This window comes from Gambusia affinis, linkage group LG05 (genome assembly GCF_019740435.1).
Source record: "Gambusia affinis linkage group LG05, SWU_Gaff_1.0, whole genome shotgun sequence".
Classification (NCBI taxonomy): domain Eukaryota; kingdom Metazoa; phylum Chordata; class Actinopteri; order Cyprinodontiformes; family Poeciliidae; genus Gambusia; species Gambusia affinis.
In genome coordinates, this window is record NC_057872.1 from 29,883,545 (window position 1) to 29,902,591 (window position 19,047).

Consider the following 19,047-nt stretch of genomic DNA (forward strand, 5'->3'; position numbering starts at 1 on the left):
TTCTTACATTTTTGTTGTTGAAAAATATGAATCAATCAGAAGAAATTCACAGCTTTAGTTAATTATGATTGTTGTAGAAATTAGATTTAGTGACAAATTAATGCATTTTCAGTTAATTCTGCATAAACTCTTTAGAATGAGGAGAAAAGATCAGTTACTGAAGGAAAACATCGACACCCTGCGACCCGGCTGGGATACGAGTCTCTATTCAACACAAGGACGGCATTAAAATGTTTGATATTTTTAGTTTTAAACCTGTTTTTTTTCATTTACATAATTACATTTATGGCCACACATGTCAAGGAAGAAATTTTGAAATTAAAATAGTTTTAAGCAACTTGTTCAGAGTTTTAAAAAAAAATACAGGAAAGGAGCTAAATATAGTGGAACAATACGAAGGTGTTTGAAGGAGAGAGAAACAGCAAAACCAAATCAAAAAGGTAAAAGAAAGCCCCGTCACTTCCTGTTCAGGCGATGATTGATAGTTCAAACCTCAGAGCGACTTCTCATTCACACACTGAGACATCAGCAGCACCGCAGCTCTGAGGTAATAACACTTCCCTCTGTGCCAACAACGGCTCGTTCATTCTTTAACAGATCCATCTCATTTATGTCTTCATAGTTAAATGTGTCTGTAATTTTAAATTTTGATACTCTACAGAATAAATCCTTTCATGTTTTTGTATTTGAATGACAGAGTGATGCTTATGATCCAGTAAGCCATGATGAGAGGGCGGCTCCTGTTTGTGCTCTGGTGCTTCAGCATCCTGGCAGCGGCCCGCAGCATCACAGGTAGTTTTCATCATGACACTGATGAATTAAATAGATGACTACAGATAACCTTTGTGTCCAACCACAGCACTAGTGTTCAGTGGAAATTTTAAAGTGTTGAAATGTCAGAAACTTGCATTATCTGTGTTTTATATCACGTGTGTGTGTGTGGGTGTGTGTGTTATCGTTTTGTTCCTTTCACATGTGAGGCTCATGTGGTTTTGATAGGAATGAACAATTCACTGAAGTACAGTTACATGGTAATTTACACTTTTCTGAACAGAAATCACCTAAAGCTACGACTGCTTGGTTCATAATTTGTCTATTTTTAGTTTCCAGCTTTAAAAATGATTTTTAAGACTCATTAAAATGAGGTGTTTTCCATAGATTCAGCCAAAGCAAAGGAAACATGTTTTTGCTGCTTTGGTTGTTTTTGTGGACGGTTCCCAGTATGGAAATGTTTTTGTTGAGCTTTCTGTCATTTTCTGATGAAACTGGACTAAAAACGAGTCAGGAAAAAAACAGATAAATTAAAAGAACTTTTCATCGACAAACATTCAGATCGAGAAAATTTTAAGAGAAAACTGGAAAGTTTCACTGCTTGTGTCAGGAAACTCAAGACATTTGTAAAGATCTGTAACTGTTCATATTTAACCATTATGAGAGATTAAGTGACAGATAAAGAAAATTACAATGTAGTCTCACATAAACATCCATAATACCACCAGATTAAAAATATCTGTATTAAAAATAACTGGATATAAATGTGAACAAAATCATCAGCAGCAGATCTCAGGCAGCACTTTCATTTAACTCAGTTGTTCCTTTTACTTCAAATTGATTTTTTTTTGTATATCAACGTTTTTCTTCTCAATTCTGCTTGTTCAGTTTCATGCGTGAGTGATTACATCAAAAACATAACCTGTGTGGTGAACGACATCAGTCCTGACAACTACAGCCTGACTTTCAATAAAAGGTATGTTTGTGTGTGTAAGTAAAGTTTACTGATAAAACGCTTTTCACAAACATAAAATCATAAAGCCATGAACAATGTGTGAATAAAACACAACATTTTTCATTATTATGTTGCTAAACATAACTAAACTGCACTGCTGCCATCAGTGATAAATAAGTAAAAGGAGAATATAAGACTGCAAAAAATAAAATACATCAGCATGTAGCTGTGAGAATGTAAAGTGCATCTGACTCATTGTAAAAGTCCAGCAGTCGTTATTCAGTGAACTGAACCGTCGTTGTCTTATAACATGAACAAATATGTTGTATTATATAGACGAGCTACAAAAATGAATAACACTTTTGGGATAAATAATGTATTCTGAACTGAACTATCTGCACATAAAAGCATTGGGCTCTTTCCTAAATGTGTGTATTTTCAGTGAATCTATAGGAAAGTTTGATGTTTTTTTATTTTTTTGCAGCAACACTTGTCCGCTCGTGGCGACCGATCAGGGTTACTTCTGTAACTATCAAGCTAAAGATGACATGTCATCCAAACACACATATGAAATAAAGCTTTGTAATGCATCTTTCTGCAAGGTTCTCCAAAGCAACTTCAAACCAAAATCAAACAGTAAGTGTGAAATAATTGTTCTATAATCCACATTTCTCTTGACTTGGTTTGTTTGGTATTGTTATTGTCAAGTAAAGCACGTTTTAAGACACGTCTTTAAAGAATGTAAAAGTAAATCTAAAAATCTGATTGAGACCATTTTTCTGAACAGTTAAGCTGACCCCGCCTCCTGCAGTGGATCTCCAAAAATCAACAGATTATATCAACATAACCTGTAAGAGTGACACGTATAAAAGACACATGTACCTTCGAGACCACCTCGCATATGAAGTTTTGCTTCAGGAATCCCAGGGCAGCTGGAACAGAGTAAGACCCGTCAACGTGACAATCAAACCATAATCACTTCTGACCTCCATGCTTTAACTGATAACATCACCGTTTGTGTTTTTCCTCAGACTTTTCCCCTCACATCGTTTAAAAATGTTCAAGTAATTGATAGTAAATCATTGCTCAAACAAAACACAGAGTACTGCGTGAAATCCAGGTTTAAGGTTAAAGACGGACTGGACTGGCGCTCTACGTGGAGTGAGTGGGGTGAACCAGCATGTTGGACAAATGAACAAATGAGAAGTAAACTGACATTTTTTATCTTAACTTTTGCACACAATCAAAACGATGATAAACAGTAAATGACTGAATTCTTTAAAAGTTATTTGTCAAAGATTTCTTTTCCTGTTTTGCAATTTAGATAAAGATTTATTCGTCATGAAACACATATCAGACTGTATTATCAGCCAAAGTATGAGTATCAGACGGCTTACACAGAACTGTGCAGATAATTCAGACATCGGCCACCTTGTGCACTTTCAGCATGACTCACTGACTGTCTTATTTCTCAGAACAAGAAGACGTAGTTCCTATTTTACTTAAATCTCTGGGCCCCATCTGTTTAATTATTGGACTCCTCCTGTTTGTTTTCTACAATCCTGCTACAAGGTAACTCCGCTGTTCCTCCAAATAATTACATGTCAGAATTTCTAATTACCTCGAAATATGTATGAGAATGTATTTTGACCCGACAGAATGAAGATAAAAACTCTGGGCCACACACCAACACCAGCCCCGTTCTTTAAGCCTCTGTTTCAGCAGCATGACGGAAACCTGCAGGTGAGATCTTCAGATGACTGGAGATGGTTTTTCTGTAAAATGTCTGATTCTGCCTCTCTTAACTTCAGAGCATTTACACATAACAGTTTTATATGTTTGCATGGTAGGAAATGTTTCTGGTTAGAAATGACGGGAATCCCATAACTCATATTATATAGAAAAGAAAATTCATGTGGAAAAAATATGTCATAGATCATTCAGACCTTTCTCCATATTTATTGGAAATATTTAAATATAGAGTTTATTTTGGTGTACATCAGGGCTCTGTTTTGGTGCCTCTACTGTTTGTAATATATTTGCTCCCCTGTGGTCAAATTCTGTCAACCTTCACCCGTGTGTAAGATTATGTTTGCGAAGCAGTCCCTCTTCAACTGTATACCTGGCAGCCATTGTGCCTTAGCTGAGGCGACATAAAAGGAAAATAATGATTGAATTATAAGCAAGTGCAATTATCTAAACGGATCATTACAATATGCAAGAGTTAGCAGACTAAAGAGATGGCAGCTAGCTAAAAACTATAAAAGAGTCCAATTTAAGGACTAATAAGACATAATCTGTCACACAATACACAAAATTATGAGCCAAAAGAATTGAGATAATAAATGTATCAGATGTTGCATTTCCAATACAAATGTGTGAAAAACTTTTATGATCCATTCCACTAATGTCTAAAAAACTATTTTGCAGCTGCAAAGTAAATAAGAAATGCAAAGAAAACGGCACGTACATAAGTCTGTTCACATGACAAGTCGTGAAAAAACATGCTGTGCCATTATCCTCCAGCTACTTCCTGTCATCTTCTTCTTCATGGTTTGCACCAGAGGCAACGTTTGGTTATTGATCATGTGATGCAAAAAAGGGTTTCCATTGAATTTTTGTGAAATCAACCAATCAAAACATCATAGCACCAAAACATGGTGCGTTTCTATTCAGCAAATTTATTTTCCAAATGTCAAATTGTACAATTATATAGTGAATAAAAACACAGCGACTGTCTTTTGGCTTATTTCAGAGAACAATTTAAGATTATTGTATCAACTTACAGTGGACATGCACCAGGTTATATCAGAGGGCAAAACAGTTTATTATCTGGAATAAACCTTTGAGGAAAAGGTTGCTGGAGCAAACAGAACAACCATTTAAAGACACGCCACCTCATCACACTCTTCTGTTGAACTTGTAGGAGTGGCTTTCACCTCATGGCAGTTATGTTCTGACGAACAAAACCGAGGAGGACCTGATCACCGAGGCCGTGACTGTTGTGCCAAAGTCCAGCCCAAAAGATTTAGAGGAGAACCAAGTCTTCCTCACCTCTCCAGGAACGCAGCTGGTCTTCCCTCTGAGTCACACCTCCTACGTTGGCTTTCCAGGGATGGAGAAAGCCTCCGCTCCTGCCTGGCCAGGCGACGCTCCGTACACTCAGCTCCCCTGCCCCGTCTGGAGTCCCTGCATCCAAAACGTAGAGGTTGTCTGCTCCCATCCAAACGCCTTCCTAGAGATAAGCCGTTCTGATTCTGGTTGCAGCTGCGAGGATTTAACCCAAAGTCCGGAGTGCAGCTTGCCATGCAGTCCTGTGGATGAGATCCCGACGGCCAGTCACTGTAACGACTACTGCATCCTCAACAAAACCGCTCAGGGAGTCGTTCCTGTGTTGCTGTCCAAAGAACGTCCTGCAGACGTTCCCGACCATTCTCTGAAGTCAGAAGGATGAAAACTTCTTCTGTTTGTTCATTTAGAGGAAAATGGCTTTCATCAAGGAAATGAAAGCCATTGAAGCTTTTATTGAGGCCTCAATGCAAGTCATTGAAACGAGCAACGCAAGTCAACAAACCTGCCATGTTTCCCATCCCTGGTGAAACTTAGCAGTTTGCACTTGTACAAAAGTATTTGAATTACCTTCAGCTGGTGCATTATTTTCAGTATATTCTTGCCAGTGTTGAAATATTTTAGTATGAACTCATAGGAAACTGTATTTTTATTTGTGCCATCCAATGCAAATGTTGAGTTTACTCTGACTCCATTTAATCTAGTCGGAACAGACTGAAAGTGTCCTTGGCTTCAGGTGAAGGAATTTGAATTTCTGCTTTATGTTTGATATAAAAAGGGTCAGAAATGATAATCTACTGCTAAACTTCTAATTTTTTTTTGCCATGTATTCTTTTTGCACAGCATCCTGATCTGCTTATAAGAACAAGCAGAAAATGACGGATCTAGAAGTTGAATTATGTCTCACTTCATTTAACTAAGGGACTTTGAACTTTTAAAGCACCACTGAAAATGTCTTCATCTTTGTGGTATTTTCTATTGCTTTCATCTGGCACTTTCACATTAATGTCCTGAATATTTCTATTTGTAAATAACAGCCTAATATTCAATAAAGTACAGAAAACAAAATGTCTCCTTTCCTTTTTTCATTTTTGTTGTTTTTTCTGCATATTTTAGAAAATTTTTCAATTCATTTCAAATTTATGCCACTTCAAAACTATCCAATCAAAAACTGAAAAAGCTAACAAATGGAAATCAAATGTAACCAAAAGAGGCACAAGCATGCAGGGGAAGAACATGCAAACTTGAAGCAGAAAGAAGCCAGGGTAAAGAAATATTAGCAAACACAAAAATGAAAAAGTCCAGGATCTTTGAATAATGAGAGACAAACAGACATATAAGCCCCTAAATAATAACTATAACTTTACGAATTTCTAGATTAAAAAAACACAACACATATTTATTTCACAATATATTTTATATATAATTTAAAAGCTTAACTGAATTTGAAAATTCTTAGATGCAGGGAAAAAATTATTAATTTCATTTTAATTTTAAAATATGGGAAATAAAGTAAAACCACTAATCAAATTAATACAAAAATTGATTATGGCACAGTAAAACTAAAGTGTATCCATTTTGCCTATTCTTGTTCTTTGCAATAAAAAAATAAATATTCTTTTAAAACTGGAAGTGTAATTAGGTTAAAAAAAAAAGCAGTAAATTAGCTGCTGAACTGAGTTGTTTCTCAGGCTATTTTATACTGTCACATGCAGGTCAATGGGTCAATGTGGTCACTGGTGTCCTCGTGGCAGTTAAAGGGTTAAAACTAGTCTCATGTGCTCTATCTTCCTGGTTTTAGTCAGAACGCCAGCAGCAGCATTCTGGATCAGCTGCAGCTGTTTGATTGATTTGTTGGACAGACCTGTGAAGACGCTGGTGCAGTAATGGATACAGCAATCAGTGTTAGGGTCACCAAGCCATTGTTCTAACTATTTTTAGCAGATACTGGACAATTCACCATCATAGTGAAGCACAAGCATAAAAGATTTGAGGGAAAGTGAAAGTAAGAAGAAACTGTTGGGTGTGAACCTGGGCAGGATGAAGTCACCTCAAGATCAACTTTCATGCTCGGCGGCAGTGGAAATAAAAGCGTTAGCAGTCACAAGCATCAGCTGGAAAACAAGTTGACATTCAGATCTTGTGGTTGGGTTTATGAAATCACTGAGGGGCAAAAGAAAGGGTGAAGGGTGGGCGTCAAGTGTCATGTCTCACTTTTCAGCTCATTTATCTGGTTATCAGGTGGCACCCACATGAATTTCCCCAGAATTTTGATGTAGAGGAGGCTTTTCCCCACCAAGCATGCCCAGAAAAACACGTTTCAGGGAGTCAAGGAAATGCAGCATGCATCCCGTTGGACTGAATACGGCACTGAATTGGAATCATGTTGCGGACTAACATTTTCAGACAAAGTTTATATTTTTTTTTACCCCACTGAGAAATAAACGTAAGCTCAGCAAATGAACATTGCTAACCATGTTGTCTTTCTGCAAGATAAAATCAAAGCAATGCACGAGACTGTCTCTGCAAAGAATGACATTATGACAGTTAAGTGATCTGCAGATTATCAGTCCCCTAATTTCTGTCCCATAATGCAGTAAAATTTCCAAATGAGAGTCCATCTCCCTCCCACTCAGATTCAGCTATGAGTCACATGCCTGAAAGATGGTAAATGTACCCCATCACGCTTACCAAAGAACAACGGAGGGGGTAAAGGTGAGCTGCAGTGGTTGTTGCTCTATTTTCAAAGTCGTGTCAAACCTCAGGAAGATTCATGCAGCAAAACTCTGAAGTCATGTCAGATTAAACTTTGTCCTGACAAACTTCTCAGAATCTGATGAATTAACATTTTGAACTGCATGTCACTTATTCACAGTTTCAGTATCACTTTAATGACTTTAGGTCATTCTTTGTCATGAGAAATTACAGACAGGAGTTTCAGAGAAAAATACTGTTAAATACTAACAACAAGCATTACTGTCTTACTCACTGAAATAAAAAAGATCATGCTCTGAGGAACACAGGGAAATGACACCTAACAACTGAAATGACACTTAAGGACTTATAATGAGGAGAAATTAAAATAATCTTATATGGATTTCAGCATTTAAGATGAAAAAATGTTGATTGCTAATACAAACCACAGCTTTCAGATCTGCGTTCATAAAAAGTTTTGAAACTTCTTTGAAACCATTTTCTTTTCACTACATGGCATCAGTCTATCGTATTAAAAAGAGGAGGATAAATCATCTTTAACAAAACTGTAGGTCTGTGTTTGGTGACTTTTTGGCTAAAACATGTTTTTCAATCAATGGGTAGAAAATCCAGAAATCTTACTCAAGTAACATTTTGTTCATAATAAAATTACTAAAGTAAAATCAAAAAGTATAGTGAAAAAAAAATACTCATAAAAGTATTTTTTTTCTAAAAAGTTATTCAAGTAAATGTAATTTAGTAAATGTATCTAATCACCACTCAACTCTGAAAATAGAAACCAGACTTTGTTTTATGCTCTAAGGAAAGTTTGAACCTTCTTGTTTCTGATATTCAAACAGAAAATTGAAGGAAGCTTTTATGTTTTCTGAACACTCTTAGAAATGCCTTGCAAGCTGAATTAAAACTTTCTGAGTTTGTTTCACTGAACGCTTTTGGCAAAATTTTCAATAACCAACAACCGATATCCTGTGTTTTAAATCTTAAATTGTGTTTTTTAAATTAGTGTTGTCACAACTACTGCCTTTTATTGTCAAATTGTTGGTATTTATATATTTCTAATGTGTATTTCTGTTATTTATCTTTACTTGTCTAATCTATGATGATGTGTGCTGTTGCTTTTCTTGACATCAACGTTTTTGTTTTTCTGGTTAAATAAATGTTTATTAATTAAAATAAATCCAGTATCAAAGTGAGTTGTGTAAATAAGAAAAAGCTCAGTGGGTGTGAATATTTGTGCAAGCCTCTATTTTCTTCACCTATTGTATTATTATAAACTATTATAAACAGCTTTTTACAGCTACACTTTCTGGGTTTATGATATTTAAATGATTTCCATTAATATTCCTGCAGACTTCCTGGCGACATTTCAGTCTTTTCTTCTTCTCTAAACTCTTTATTTGTCCTCCAACCTGACTGTGCTGCACGTTCCCACATCAATCTGTTCTAACGTGCCTAGAGAGGTCATGGTTTCAGTATTTGCCCTGGTTTTGGTTGTGTGTTATTTTACTCTCTCTATGTTCATATCGTGTGTTCAGTCACTTTTCCGCTGTATTTACATACTAGAAAGAAAACCACGTGTTGGATTGGTGTATGTTGGGTGACCTGCTTAGTTTCAGAGGCAAACGTGGTGAGTGCTGTTTGACTTTATGGTTTACACAAACACAACAAAGTTTTTTTTTTTTGTTTTTAATATTAACATGTTGTCTTATATTAAATAAGTTGGTGGATTTGTTGAACTAGATGAATTGCAGCCCAACTAAAATGTCGATGTATAGGCTGAACCAAAGTATAACCAAACATAAACCAAAGTTCCCTCTGGTTTATATTTCTGTCTTACACATCAGTTAATTTTTATGTTCACACTCTGGTACCTTTTATTTCTAAATTCCTCTGAACGACTGGATTCATGTTTGGAATCAACTAACCTGAATTTCTCATTATCAGCTTTGCAGTTCATTTGTTCATTTAATATTTGTTCATTTAATTTGATCTAATTTGAAGTTGATTTTGAACTAAATGTTATTGATTGTGATCCCAAAATCTAGCTGATGATGAATTCTGGAAATGAGTTGAATAACTGTAAATCGATAATTTCTTATCAGTTATGCTTTATTTAATTATTTAGGTTTTTGCTGAAAAAAAAAACCTCTCATATGAAAAAAATGAGAGTTAAACTTGTTGTTAAACTCTGGAAGATGCCATCTATTTTTTGAAGTGCACCAGTTCCTCATGCAGCAAAACATGCCCACAGAATGATGCTGCCACCCCCATACTTCACAGTTATTATAATGGCATCGCCATTTTTCCTCCAAACGTAATGATGGTAATTATGGCCAAACAATTCCACTTTAGTGGAGATGTCTCCACAATGAAACGTTTTTGTCCCTCTGTGATTTATGTTACATGCATTATCATTTTTCTTCAACTTCAAAGTTTGTTTTAGTTAGGAAAAAAATCTCTCAGAACATAATAGAAAATGGAAACAGAGTATCATCTTAAAAACAATTTATCCATTTTATTTACATTTTTTTTTAAATAACAGTTTAAGAATTACTCATTTCCTCCTCGGTAATCAATGGAAATGTATTTGTCCTCACAGGAAATCAGCCCTTGTTACTGCTGAGCAGCTTTGTTTTTGCAACATTTCCACAGTTAAAATTACTCACAGTTAGGAGAATCATGTCAGTGAAATGAATAATTTTACTTTTCAAGGCTAAATCCCACAAAGGTCTGGATGAGCTGTGTTGTGTTGTTTCCCCTCTCCAACAGAGATCATGATTGTTCGACATAGTTTGTTGACACTGCGCCCCCAAGTGGCGGGATTTCAACTACTAAAAGAAACATGATTTTTCTGAAGAATGAAGGAGGCGTTATTTCTGGAGAGAAGAATGTTATTTATTTAAGGGCACAGAAATCTGAGCTAACGTCAAAATTTAGTAGCTGTCAACCTGGAGCTTTACTTTTCCACTTAAAGTTAAGCTCCAGGTTGACCTGAGACCGGATGGGTCAACATCAGTGACGTGCGGTGAGGTTCTGGTGAGGCACTGACTTAATCATAATCAGATTTACAAATATAGACCCCTGCATGTTATTGTTTACATAAGAAAATTTCGCGCATGCGGACAACGCTGGAGGGCAAAAAGACTTTTTTTTTTTTTTTTACGTCATGCATAGCCGCGCTGCTGGTAGAATAATTCCGTTAACTCAAACTTGGACATGTAGATATTACTAATCTGCCTCACTCTGCCTCACCCGCCTCCCCTGACCGCACGTCACTGGTCAACATCATCATATTACACACAAATGTACCCAGATATCTATTTGATGGTGGCATTTTAAACCCCCATTCAGTGACGCTATAATGACGTGAGGAAAAACCGACTCCCTTACGTCACAGAAAAAAACCGTCAAGAAAGTTTTGGGGAATTAGCGCGCCCTCTGGTGGCCGTCAGTGGTTTTGTATGTCAGTATTTCTTTAGGCCCCAGCTGACTTCCTGCTGCACATCAATCATTTTATATTTCTACGTCATGGGGTCTCCTCTGGCAAGCTGTTGTTACGTAAAGTAAAAATTATGTTTTCCATAGCTGATTACTATAAATTAATTTAGCTTTTTATACCTTAAAATTAAATTTAATATTGTAAAATTGCATCTCAATTAATGAGAACATCATAAAAAAATTTAATTTCCTTTTAAAAAATAAACTTGTGTATTTATAGTACAGAGTACAGTACGTAGAGTATGGACATAGTTGTCTTCTTATTCATAATACAACAACACAATACAGGAAATTGAAACAATAAATCATGCTATTTTAATTAGTTGGAGATATGACACAGAACGTATATGTTGGAAAAATTGAGAAAAATCAAAAAGTATTAATTTAATGAATATTCTGCAGGAAAATCCAGAATGTAAATGCATTCAAATTCTTGAAATATTTTTACATGAAACTAAAGTTTATCAATAAAATATAATTTTTAAACCTTTATTTAGAATATAACAAAACAAGCAACAATATTAATACAAAATATCAGATTTCACAAGTTGAGTTTTAAGTATTCAAAATAGCATAACCAATAAAAAATTAAAATAATAATGTGACGCAGAACAAAATATCAACGTTTAAAACATATAATATTATTGACAAGTGTACAAAATAATATTTTGAGTCACATTTCATACCAGTAGGTGGCGGTAATGCACGGCGCATAGGAAAACATCTTAAAGTTGTTCCCAACCATGTAAAACAATCTACTGTTGTTGCTTTTGTGGGTCCAATCAAATTTTGTTGATCTGGCCTGGAGACAGAAAAACTGTCTCCTGGGTTTGTTATGGCTGCTGCTGGTTCCTGTTCTAATGTTTTGATTAGATGAACTTGGGATGTATTTGTTTTGCCTCCACAAGGGTGAGCTGTGGCTTTTTAGAATGAATGTTTAAACGAAGAAGAGAGGGACTCCGTTGTACACCGTGCTGTTTATTGGGAAACAGCTGGAGCTGAATAACTCAGACTTTTGAGCAAACCTTTGCTTATCGTGGTTTTACACCACAGAACTCACTCGGATCCGCCATTTTGTTGCGGTTCCAGCGGACAGCGGGGGCTCAGCTGGTGGTCCCGCTCTTGTTCCTGCTGGGGCTCCTCCCGCTGCTCGGCTCACCTCCACAGGTCGCCTCTCAGGATGAATCTGATCGAAAACAAAACTCTGCGCTCGCAGCTTCACGACGAGGAGGCGGTGGTGGTAGAGAACGCCGTCAGGCTGGCGATAGACTCGGTGCTGAACGTGTTGTACGGGGTAAACGGCGCCAGGACCCGGGAATACCAGCGGATGGTGGCCGACAGGGACAAAGAGATCCAGCGGCTGGAGGGCAGACTCACGGAGATCGAGCGCGAGCTGCAGGTGCTGCGCAGACATGGCTGCACGTGCGGGTTATTCGAGGCCGGAAGCCGGACCTCCGCTAACCGACAGACAGGGGAGCAGATCCGGCCTGAAGCAGGAGGAGTGGGCCCTGAGGTGACAGCAGGACCGCAGGACTGTGACCTGAGCCTTTCCTGTAAGCGCCCACGGACGTGTCTCTCTAAAACACGAGTGAAAAGCAGCAAAAAACACGCAGATTAGATGATGTCATCACTAAACCCGAGTAAAAACACTGACCAGGTCTCGGGTGTCTTTGCCACATTTTTCTAGTGTAGCCAAAAATTGTACTCCGGTCACTTTAACGAGTTTATTGATGAAAAGTATAACGTAATTTACTGAGTAAGTGATCATAACATCTGATTTAATTAAAACAGTGGAAATCAGAGAACAATATTAATTGATGATAAAATATTTTTACGATTAGTCTCACTTTTTCAAAACCTGGAGGTGCATAATAGATCTGCACCGATATATGAAGATCTGTGCTGACAGTACAAGGGTGTAACTTTGAGTTGCAGGTTGGTGGGGACAGTTGTACCCACTGATGTACCCACAGTTACTGGAAGAACTTTTCTTTTCTAGTGCTAGGAATAATGCCAAAACTTGCATGTGAATGCCATACAGTCTTATTCAATAAATTAGGATCTACATCCTGATCAGGTTTGTCAGATTAATAGCACCTTTCGAAAATATCCTTTTAGCAGGAATTAAACATTCTACAAAATATAAATATGTTAAGACATCTAATTAATCTATATAATGTCTTTCACTTGGTGATGGAACTACTAACAAAGGAACTTTTCAGTCATATTCTAATTTATGGAATGAGTCTGTATTTGCTGATTTAATTTAATCATTTAATTTTACTTAATTGTTGCTGTAGGGGCCTTGGTTTAAAATTTAACAAACTTTGGCTCTTTATGCTTTAAAGCATATGTCCAGTACTGAACCAGATCAGAGTGGACTTGCCGATTTTACAAAGGAATTTTAAAAATCATTAACTGTTAATGCTTTGAATGCAGCTGCTGCCGAGTTGCTGTCTGCACATGGATGCAGGCACATAAAGAGAAAGAAAGGAGCAGGAAACATTGGTGGGGACATGTCCACACCAGACCTTCAGGAAGTTACCCCTATGCATTAGTATCTGATATTAATATTGCTATTGTGGATGACAACCACTGCTGCAGGTAATTCATTTGCTGGTTAATTGAGTAATTGCATAAGAAATTGGCACATGCTGCAGGTTTTTCATTTAACCATTTCAATTTATTTTATATAGTATTAAAAATGCATTAAAAGATAAAAACTTTGTAGGAACCATTACAGAAAGAGTTAGAAGTCCAAAATATAAATATAAAAAATTTAAGGAATCTGCTACAGGTGGACAAGATTAGAGTTAATGCACGTAACTAATATATGATCTACAGTGTTCTCTCTGAATATTAGTTAGTTACTGCTGCTTTTTCTTCCGCAGTGGGCGTTTACCCTCGACCCTCATCTCATTTCCCTTCCCAGTACCACGAGTCGCTCCTCCCATCACCGCCCAGCTGCCTGGGCATAACCTCCACCTGCACATCCCGCTCATCAGAGGCTTCAGGAGGCACAGAGGCCGCCAGGAACATGCCTACATCTCCCAGCAGCCTCCTGGTGAAGGAGGAGCCCTGTGATGTGGATGCTGTCCTGATAGAGTGGGAGCTGAGCGAGGAGAGAGCTGCAGAATCTCAGGAGCAACCAGGAAGTCCGTGTCCGGACCAGCAGAGTCCCCATGGGAAGCATGATTCACCAGGTGTTTGGACTCAGAATTCAGCTCACCTATTTCCTAATTACTATGTTTATTTTGAAAAACATCTAATGTTATATCCCACTTCTCTTAGTTCCTGCAGAACATCTGGAGAACAACGAGGGTCAGATACTGAGAGAAAAAACTCCAGTAAATCCTGCTGGGTTTCAAATCTCTGCAGGAGATCAACTGAGGTGAGACGAAGATTATAGCAAAATAAATCCAGAAAATATTTACAATTTTTATGTTTTTAAAGGTTTAGGTGCCGAACTGAAACTGATCCAGCCCAGAGAGCGGCTTTATTTTTATGTAAATCCACAGTAGAGATGAAAGTTATCAATTCATGAGTTAATCCAAAGTTGATTGCTCTTATTGATCAACTAACAATTAATTGATCAACCACCATTTTCTTAAAAGACTGATTTTTCTTCTTAATAATAAGATAAAGGGTTAAATGTTTCATATATGCTGAATAAAAAAAAATTAACATGATTTTGTGTCAACTGTGTTAAATACAGAGTAAACATAAAATTGTGGTTTTCTCATATTATTAAACTTGGACACATTTATAAAATATAACAAGTTTTTAAGTTTTTAAAAATAAAAAGAACAGAAGTATTGTCTGTGGTTGATCTTTAAAGAATGTTAAAACTTCACTCTAAGTGGATTCACTGAAAACGGTTCTCAAAATTATTCGTCCTCATAAAACGACATATTTTCTTCCTTCATGTTACAGTTTTTCTGCGTTTTGTCTTCTGCTTCTCTGCCATCACATTGTCTGTAACACCTCGGTAGTTTTTGAATGAGTGTACTGTCATGGTGCACGACGGCATATTAGGACCATTATAGATAGAAAAAACAGGAGTAAATTTACCCCTAAAGAACTCAGAAATTTTTAGATTAATCTCAGAAATTTTCAAGGAAAAAACTTGGAAATTTCTGCACTCAAGCAGTTCATGATTTGAGAATAAAAACTGAGAAATTTGGAGTTTTATCTCCAAAATTGTCTAGAAAAAACGTAGAAATTTCCTGTTTCAAAAGTCGAATGTTTTCAATGTCACTGAATAACTTGCTTGTCTGGTTTGCAGATGGCGCTACACTTTCTACAGTTGAAAATGTTTGATTTTTGAAACTCAGAAGTGTCCAAGTTTTTTCTAGAATCTCTAACTCAGTTTTTATCAGTTTTTCTGTATAAATTACCTTTTTTTCTATCTACAAAGTCTGTAATATGTTGCATCAAGGTAAAACTTCAAGAGCTTGTCAAGTTTTTATGTTTCAGAATAGAACCCCATAAAGTTAATTTTTCATCCCACAACAAACCCGGTTTGGACCGTGTCTCGTTCTCGTTCTGGTATGGCGCCGCCATCTTTGTTTCTGTATCAACTGGCTCCGCTTAGGGATGAGCAGTGACGCCTTCTGCTGGATGGTGGCCAAACTACAACAGTAAAACAAGGTCTAGATGGACGTTATTAGTTAATCGCTTGGAACGGTTTTTAATCTACAAGTAATCATAAGTTGATTATTGATTTTCACCCCTAATCCAGACCAATCTTGATCTTTTCCCACCTGCCTTCATTCCTAGGAACAAAAAGAAGAACGTTCCCATGTCGCAGCTGACGGAGGAGGCCCAGAGGCTGAAGAGGGCGGCCTGGAGAGCAGCTTCCAAAAGATACTACGCCCGTAAAATCGCCCGTCAGCAGGCGAGCCTCCATGGCGGCGGCGGCAGCCACGCAGCCAGCGCTCAGCGCGGCTGTTTGGTGGAGGAGCGGAGGAAACGGATGATCTCAGACCTGCCGGAGGAGTCCCAGATGATGCGCAGGGAGATGTGGAGAGCCGCCTCCCGGAGGTACTACGACAGGAAAACGACTCGCCACCCCAACGAGGGGCTGCAGTACGGACACCTGATGGAGAACCTGGACCCTGCTGGAGCCACGCAGGGGCCCAACGGAGAGGGGCCCCTGGTTATCACTGGAATAATGTGCAGCTGATGATCACAGTCGTGTTTTTACAAACGTTTTTATTCAGATTCCAGGGTTTATTGGACGTAGGGAGACCAGGCTCAAGTAATCTAATCAAATCTAAAGGGAGAGTTTAGTGAAAACAAACTTTCCACTTAAATTGTTACATTTTTGTAGGAAAATCATGAAAACTGAGATAAAGATGAAGAAAATGCATCTAGAATAGACCCAGATCTAAAAATGACTGCAGCCGACGGCTTTCACTGACTGGTTCAACAAACTCATGTGTGTAAACTTTGTTTAACTCGTACATCTGATATTTTAATATATCGTACATCGATTATGAAGGAAAAAACGACTTCAGGTTCTCCAAGAGAGGAAAATGAAGCGATTGAAAGATTACCCACATTTCACTCTGATTTTTACTCAGCTTAAAGTCCGTCCAGGAACATTGTATTTGATGATGCGTTTCCTGCCTGATTTTCTTTTTTTTTCTCATAAGCTCGATGTTTTAGCTGCAGTTTCCTCTCCACTGTCGCCATGTGATTGATAACCCTGTTACAATAAGCAATTAATCAGTTAATCACATGACACATTTAGATAACCTGCCTTTATAATTATTAAAATTGTCTTTCTGAAAGACAGTTTGAACAGAAACACCAGAATCCGTTTTATTTGTGGTTTTGGTTGTAAGTTGTTTTTATTTATGGTTTTTGGTTGTTTTATTGTCTTCCAGTTCCAGCTGGAGTGTTCTGTATTAAATTATAGTTTATTAGTCTTTCCATCTGTTACTGATTGATTGAACAGATTTGATCTTTCTATATGATTGTTTGTGTAAAACGGCTTTCTGGTGTTTTGAATCAATCCAAGTTGAATAAAAACATCCAAACACATAAATTAGCTGCTTTTACGAAACTTCAAATTTTGATTGAAGTTATTTAAATTATTTTTGAGAGAGACAAGAGATGGATAATTGCTTTCAAATAACATAAAAGTTAACCCAACTGTAACTAGCAGGTTTATTTTTGTAGATATTTTTGGTGACATTTGATTTATTGACGTTTTCTCCCGTATTGGAGGAAAAAAAAACCCGGGAATCTGAACTAAAATGATCATTTCAGTTTTTCTTTCCTGAATTCAACATTTCACTCAGATCATTGTCATCTGTCTTCGTCTCAGCCTTCCCCGGTTGAGATCTTCCACATTCATCCTGATGTTGTGTATCTGCAGCGCCCCTGGAGTTCAGTATGTGTTACTGCACCTACCAGCAGAAGTGAAATTATTTCCCTGTTTTATGTTTTTAAAAATGATCAGCTGAGTTTCTACTAAAATAAATCTTTTCATGTTTTGTACCTCTCTCTATTTTCCACATGTTAAATAATAAATATATTTAAATGCAGCTGTGGAATTCTAATTTATGGGTTAATTTTAAAAGTTCATAATAAAGTTCATTTCAAAATGACCATTTATTCTTGCATAATAAAAAAAGAACACGGTAATATGGATTTAACTTTTATTATTAATAAGGCACTGTAATGAGCATACATTTATGACAACAATAACAACAATTTATATTTTTGTGTGAATAAACAGAAATAAAATGATTATAACGACAAGAGGAAAATATGAGAGTTTACATCCTCTCACTTTTATTAAGAACTTAAAATATTTCTTACTGAACATTTCCGTGTGTGTAAAAAACAATAAAAATATTACTTAGTTTGAATAAAATAATGTGAAACAACAAAATGAGGTTAGAATGTAGAAATGATCACCTGGTTCTGCTGGTTTCTACCTGGTTCTTGTCCCGGAGTGATTCCTGCCATCGCTTCTCCATTTGTGTGTCTTTCAGCAGAGCGCTGCAGAAACAAAAATATAAAAATACACAAACGTGCATCTTACACCAGAGACTGTCCGTCACCCTGAATCCTGCGCATTGCGCATTCTGACCGCGGCCCAACGCGCAGCTGCTGATGTTGCATAAATGCGGTCTTTACTGCAGAATCACGACTGTTCATCTCACCTTGAGATCCAGCCGCTCACATTTCAGATCCAGACGATCTGAAATGTGAGCGGCTGTTCAGCTGCCGCTGCGCACATGCGGCTGCGCACATGGCGCTAAACAAATCCTCTATGTGCGGATGTTTCCACCAACAGAAAGATGTGAAGCGCGATCCTCTCATTCATGTCTGCAGATACAATTAAAGCTTTGTCGTTTCTAACGGACAGAGATCCTTTTATTCCTGTTTTATGCGCAGAGTGACGCGCAGGAAGAACAGCGCCGCTGTTGTGCCGCTGTGTGTCCAGGGCTGGGGTTTCATATATGGGGGAATGGTAGAGGATTTGCGGGTGTTTGTAGCCGTTCTGGACACGCGTGGAGGCGGACGCCCGTCCTAATGGAGCCTGCATGCGGATGTAAACATCCGCCTCCAGGCAGGTGGAGGCAGGGCTGCTTTAACGCTGCTGAGGCCGCAGCATCATTTGCATGCAGGTTTGTTTTGGGGAAACGTCCTCAACGGCCGGAGGAGTGAAGACACCCGAGGATTCGCTGATTTTATCCGCTGCAGAAATGAAAGCCTGGCTGGAGGCGCAGACTGAGAGGATTTCAGCGCGCTGACTGGACGAGTTCACTGCTTTTCTTTACGCTTTTTCGCTTTTCTGCTCAGGCAGACCTTTCGTTTACGTATTAATGTGTGATCCAGAGCTATTATCCTCCGTTTTTAACAGATATAAGTATTTACTTATATCTGTTTATAAGTAAATACTTATAAACAGATAAAATTATAAGCTGTATTTCCAGTGAAGCCAATGCGCCTTTAGGAACATTATTCGCTTTCCTTTGCGCTCTTTACATTCGACTTTATTTGAAAGCAGCTTAATATTT

General features: G+C 37.6%; 2 protein-coding genes across 2 annotated transcripts; both read left to right on the forward strand.

The window, feature by feature from the left end:
• The first annotated feature begins 508 nt into the window (after nt 1-508).
• On the forward strand, nt 509-5,863 carry LOC122830861 (interleukin-21 receptor-like). The gene is made up of 9 exons (XM_044116596.1): nt 509-547; nt 698-792; nt 1,660-1,747; nt 2,211-2,362; nt 2,514-2,668; nt 2,758-2,932; nt 3,202-3,298; nt 3,385-3,469; nt 4,653-5,863. Exons 2-9 carry the CDS (start codon nt 723-725, stop codon nt 5,178-5,180), a joined length of 1,350 nt encoding a protein of 449 aa, XP_043972531.1. The 5' UTR covers nt 509-547; nt 698-722; the 3' UTR covers nt 5,181-5,863.
• A 5,906-nt stretch (nt 5,864-11,769) lies between these two features.
• Nucleotides 11,770-17,562, forward strand: LOC122831817. Its single transcript, XM_044118311.1, has 4 exons — nt 11,770-12,561; nt 13,900-14,211; nt 14,300-14,399; nt 15,788-17,562. The coding sequence occupies exons 1-4, from the start codon at nt 12,189-12,191 to the stop codon at nt 16,191-16,193; spliced, it is 1,191 nt and encodes a 396-aa protein (XP_043974246.1). The 5' UTR covers nt 11,770-12,188; the 3' UTR covers nt 16,194-17,562.
• The last annotated feature ends 1,485 nt before the right edge of the window (nt 17,563-19,047 follow it).

Coding starts and splice junctions, on each gene's coding strand:
- LOC122830861 (XM_044116596.1), top strand. CDS start 723: ATGATGAGAGGGCGGCTCCTGTTTGTGCTCTGGTGCTTCAGCATCCTG. Junction 1,748..2,210: donor AGCCTGACTTTCAATAAAAG/GTATGTTTGTGT, acceptor ATTTTTTTGCAG/CAACACTTGTCCGCTCGTGG. Junction 2,933..3,201: donor GACAAATGAACAAATGAGAA/GTAAACTGACAT, acceptor CTTATTTCTCAG/AACAAGAAGACGTAGTTCCT.
- LOC122831817 (XM_044118311.1), top strand. CDS start 12,189: ATGAATCTGATCGAAAACAAAACTCTGCGCTCGCAGCTTCACGACGAG. Junction 12,562..13,899: donor CTGTGACCTGAGCCTTTCCT/GTAAGCGCCCAC, acceptor TTTCTTCCGCAG/TGGGCGTTTACCCTCGACCC. Junction 14,212..14,299: donor TGGGAAGCATGATTCACCAG/GTGTTTGGACTC, acceptor CACTTCTCTTAG/TTCCTGCAGAACATCTGGAG.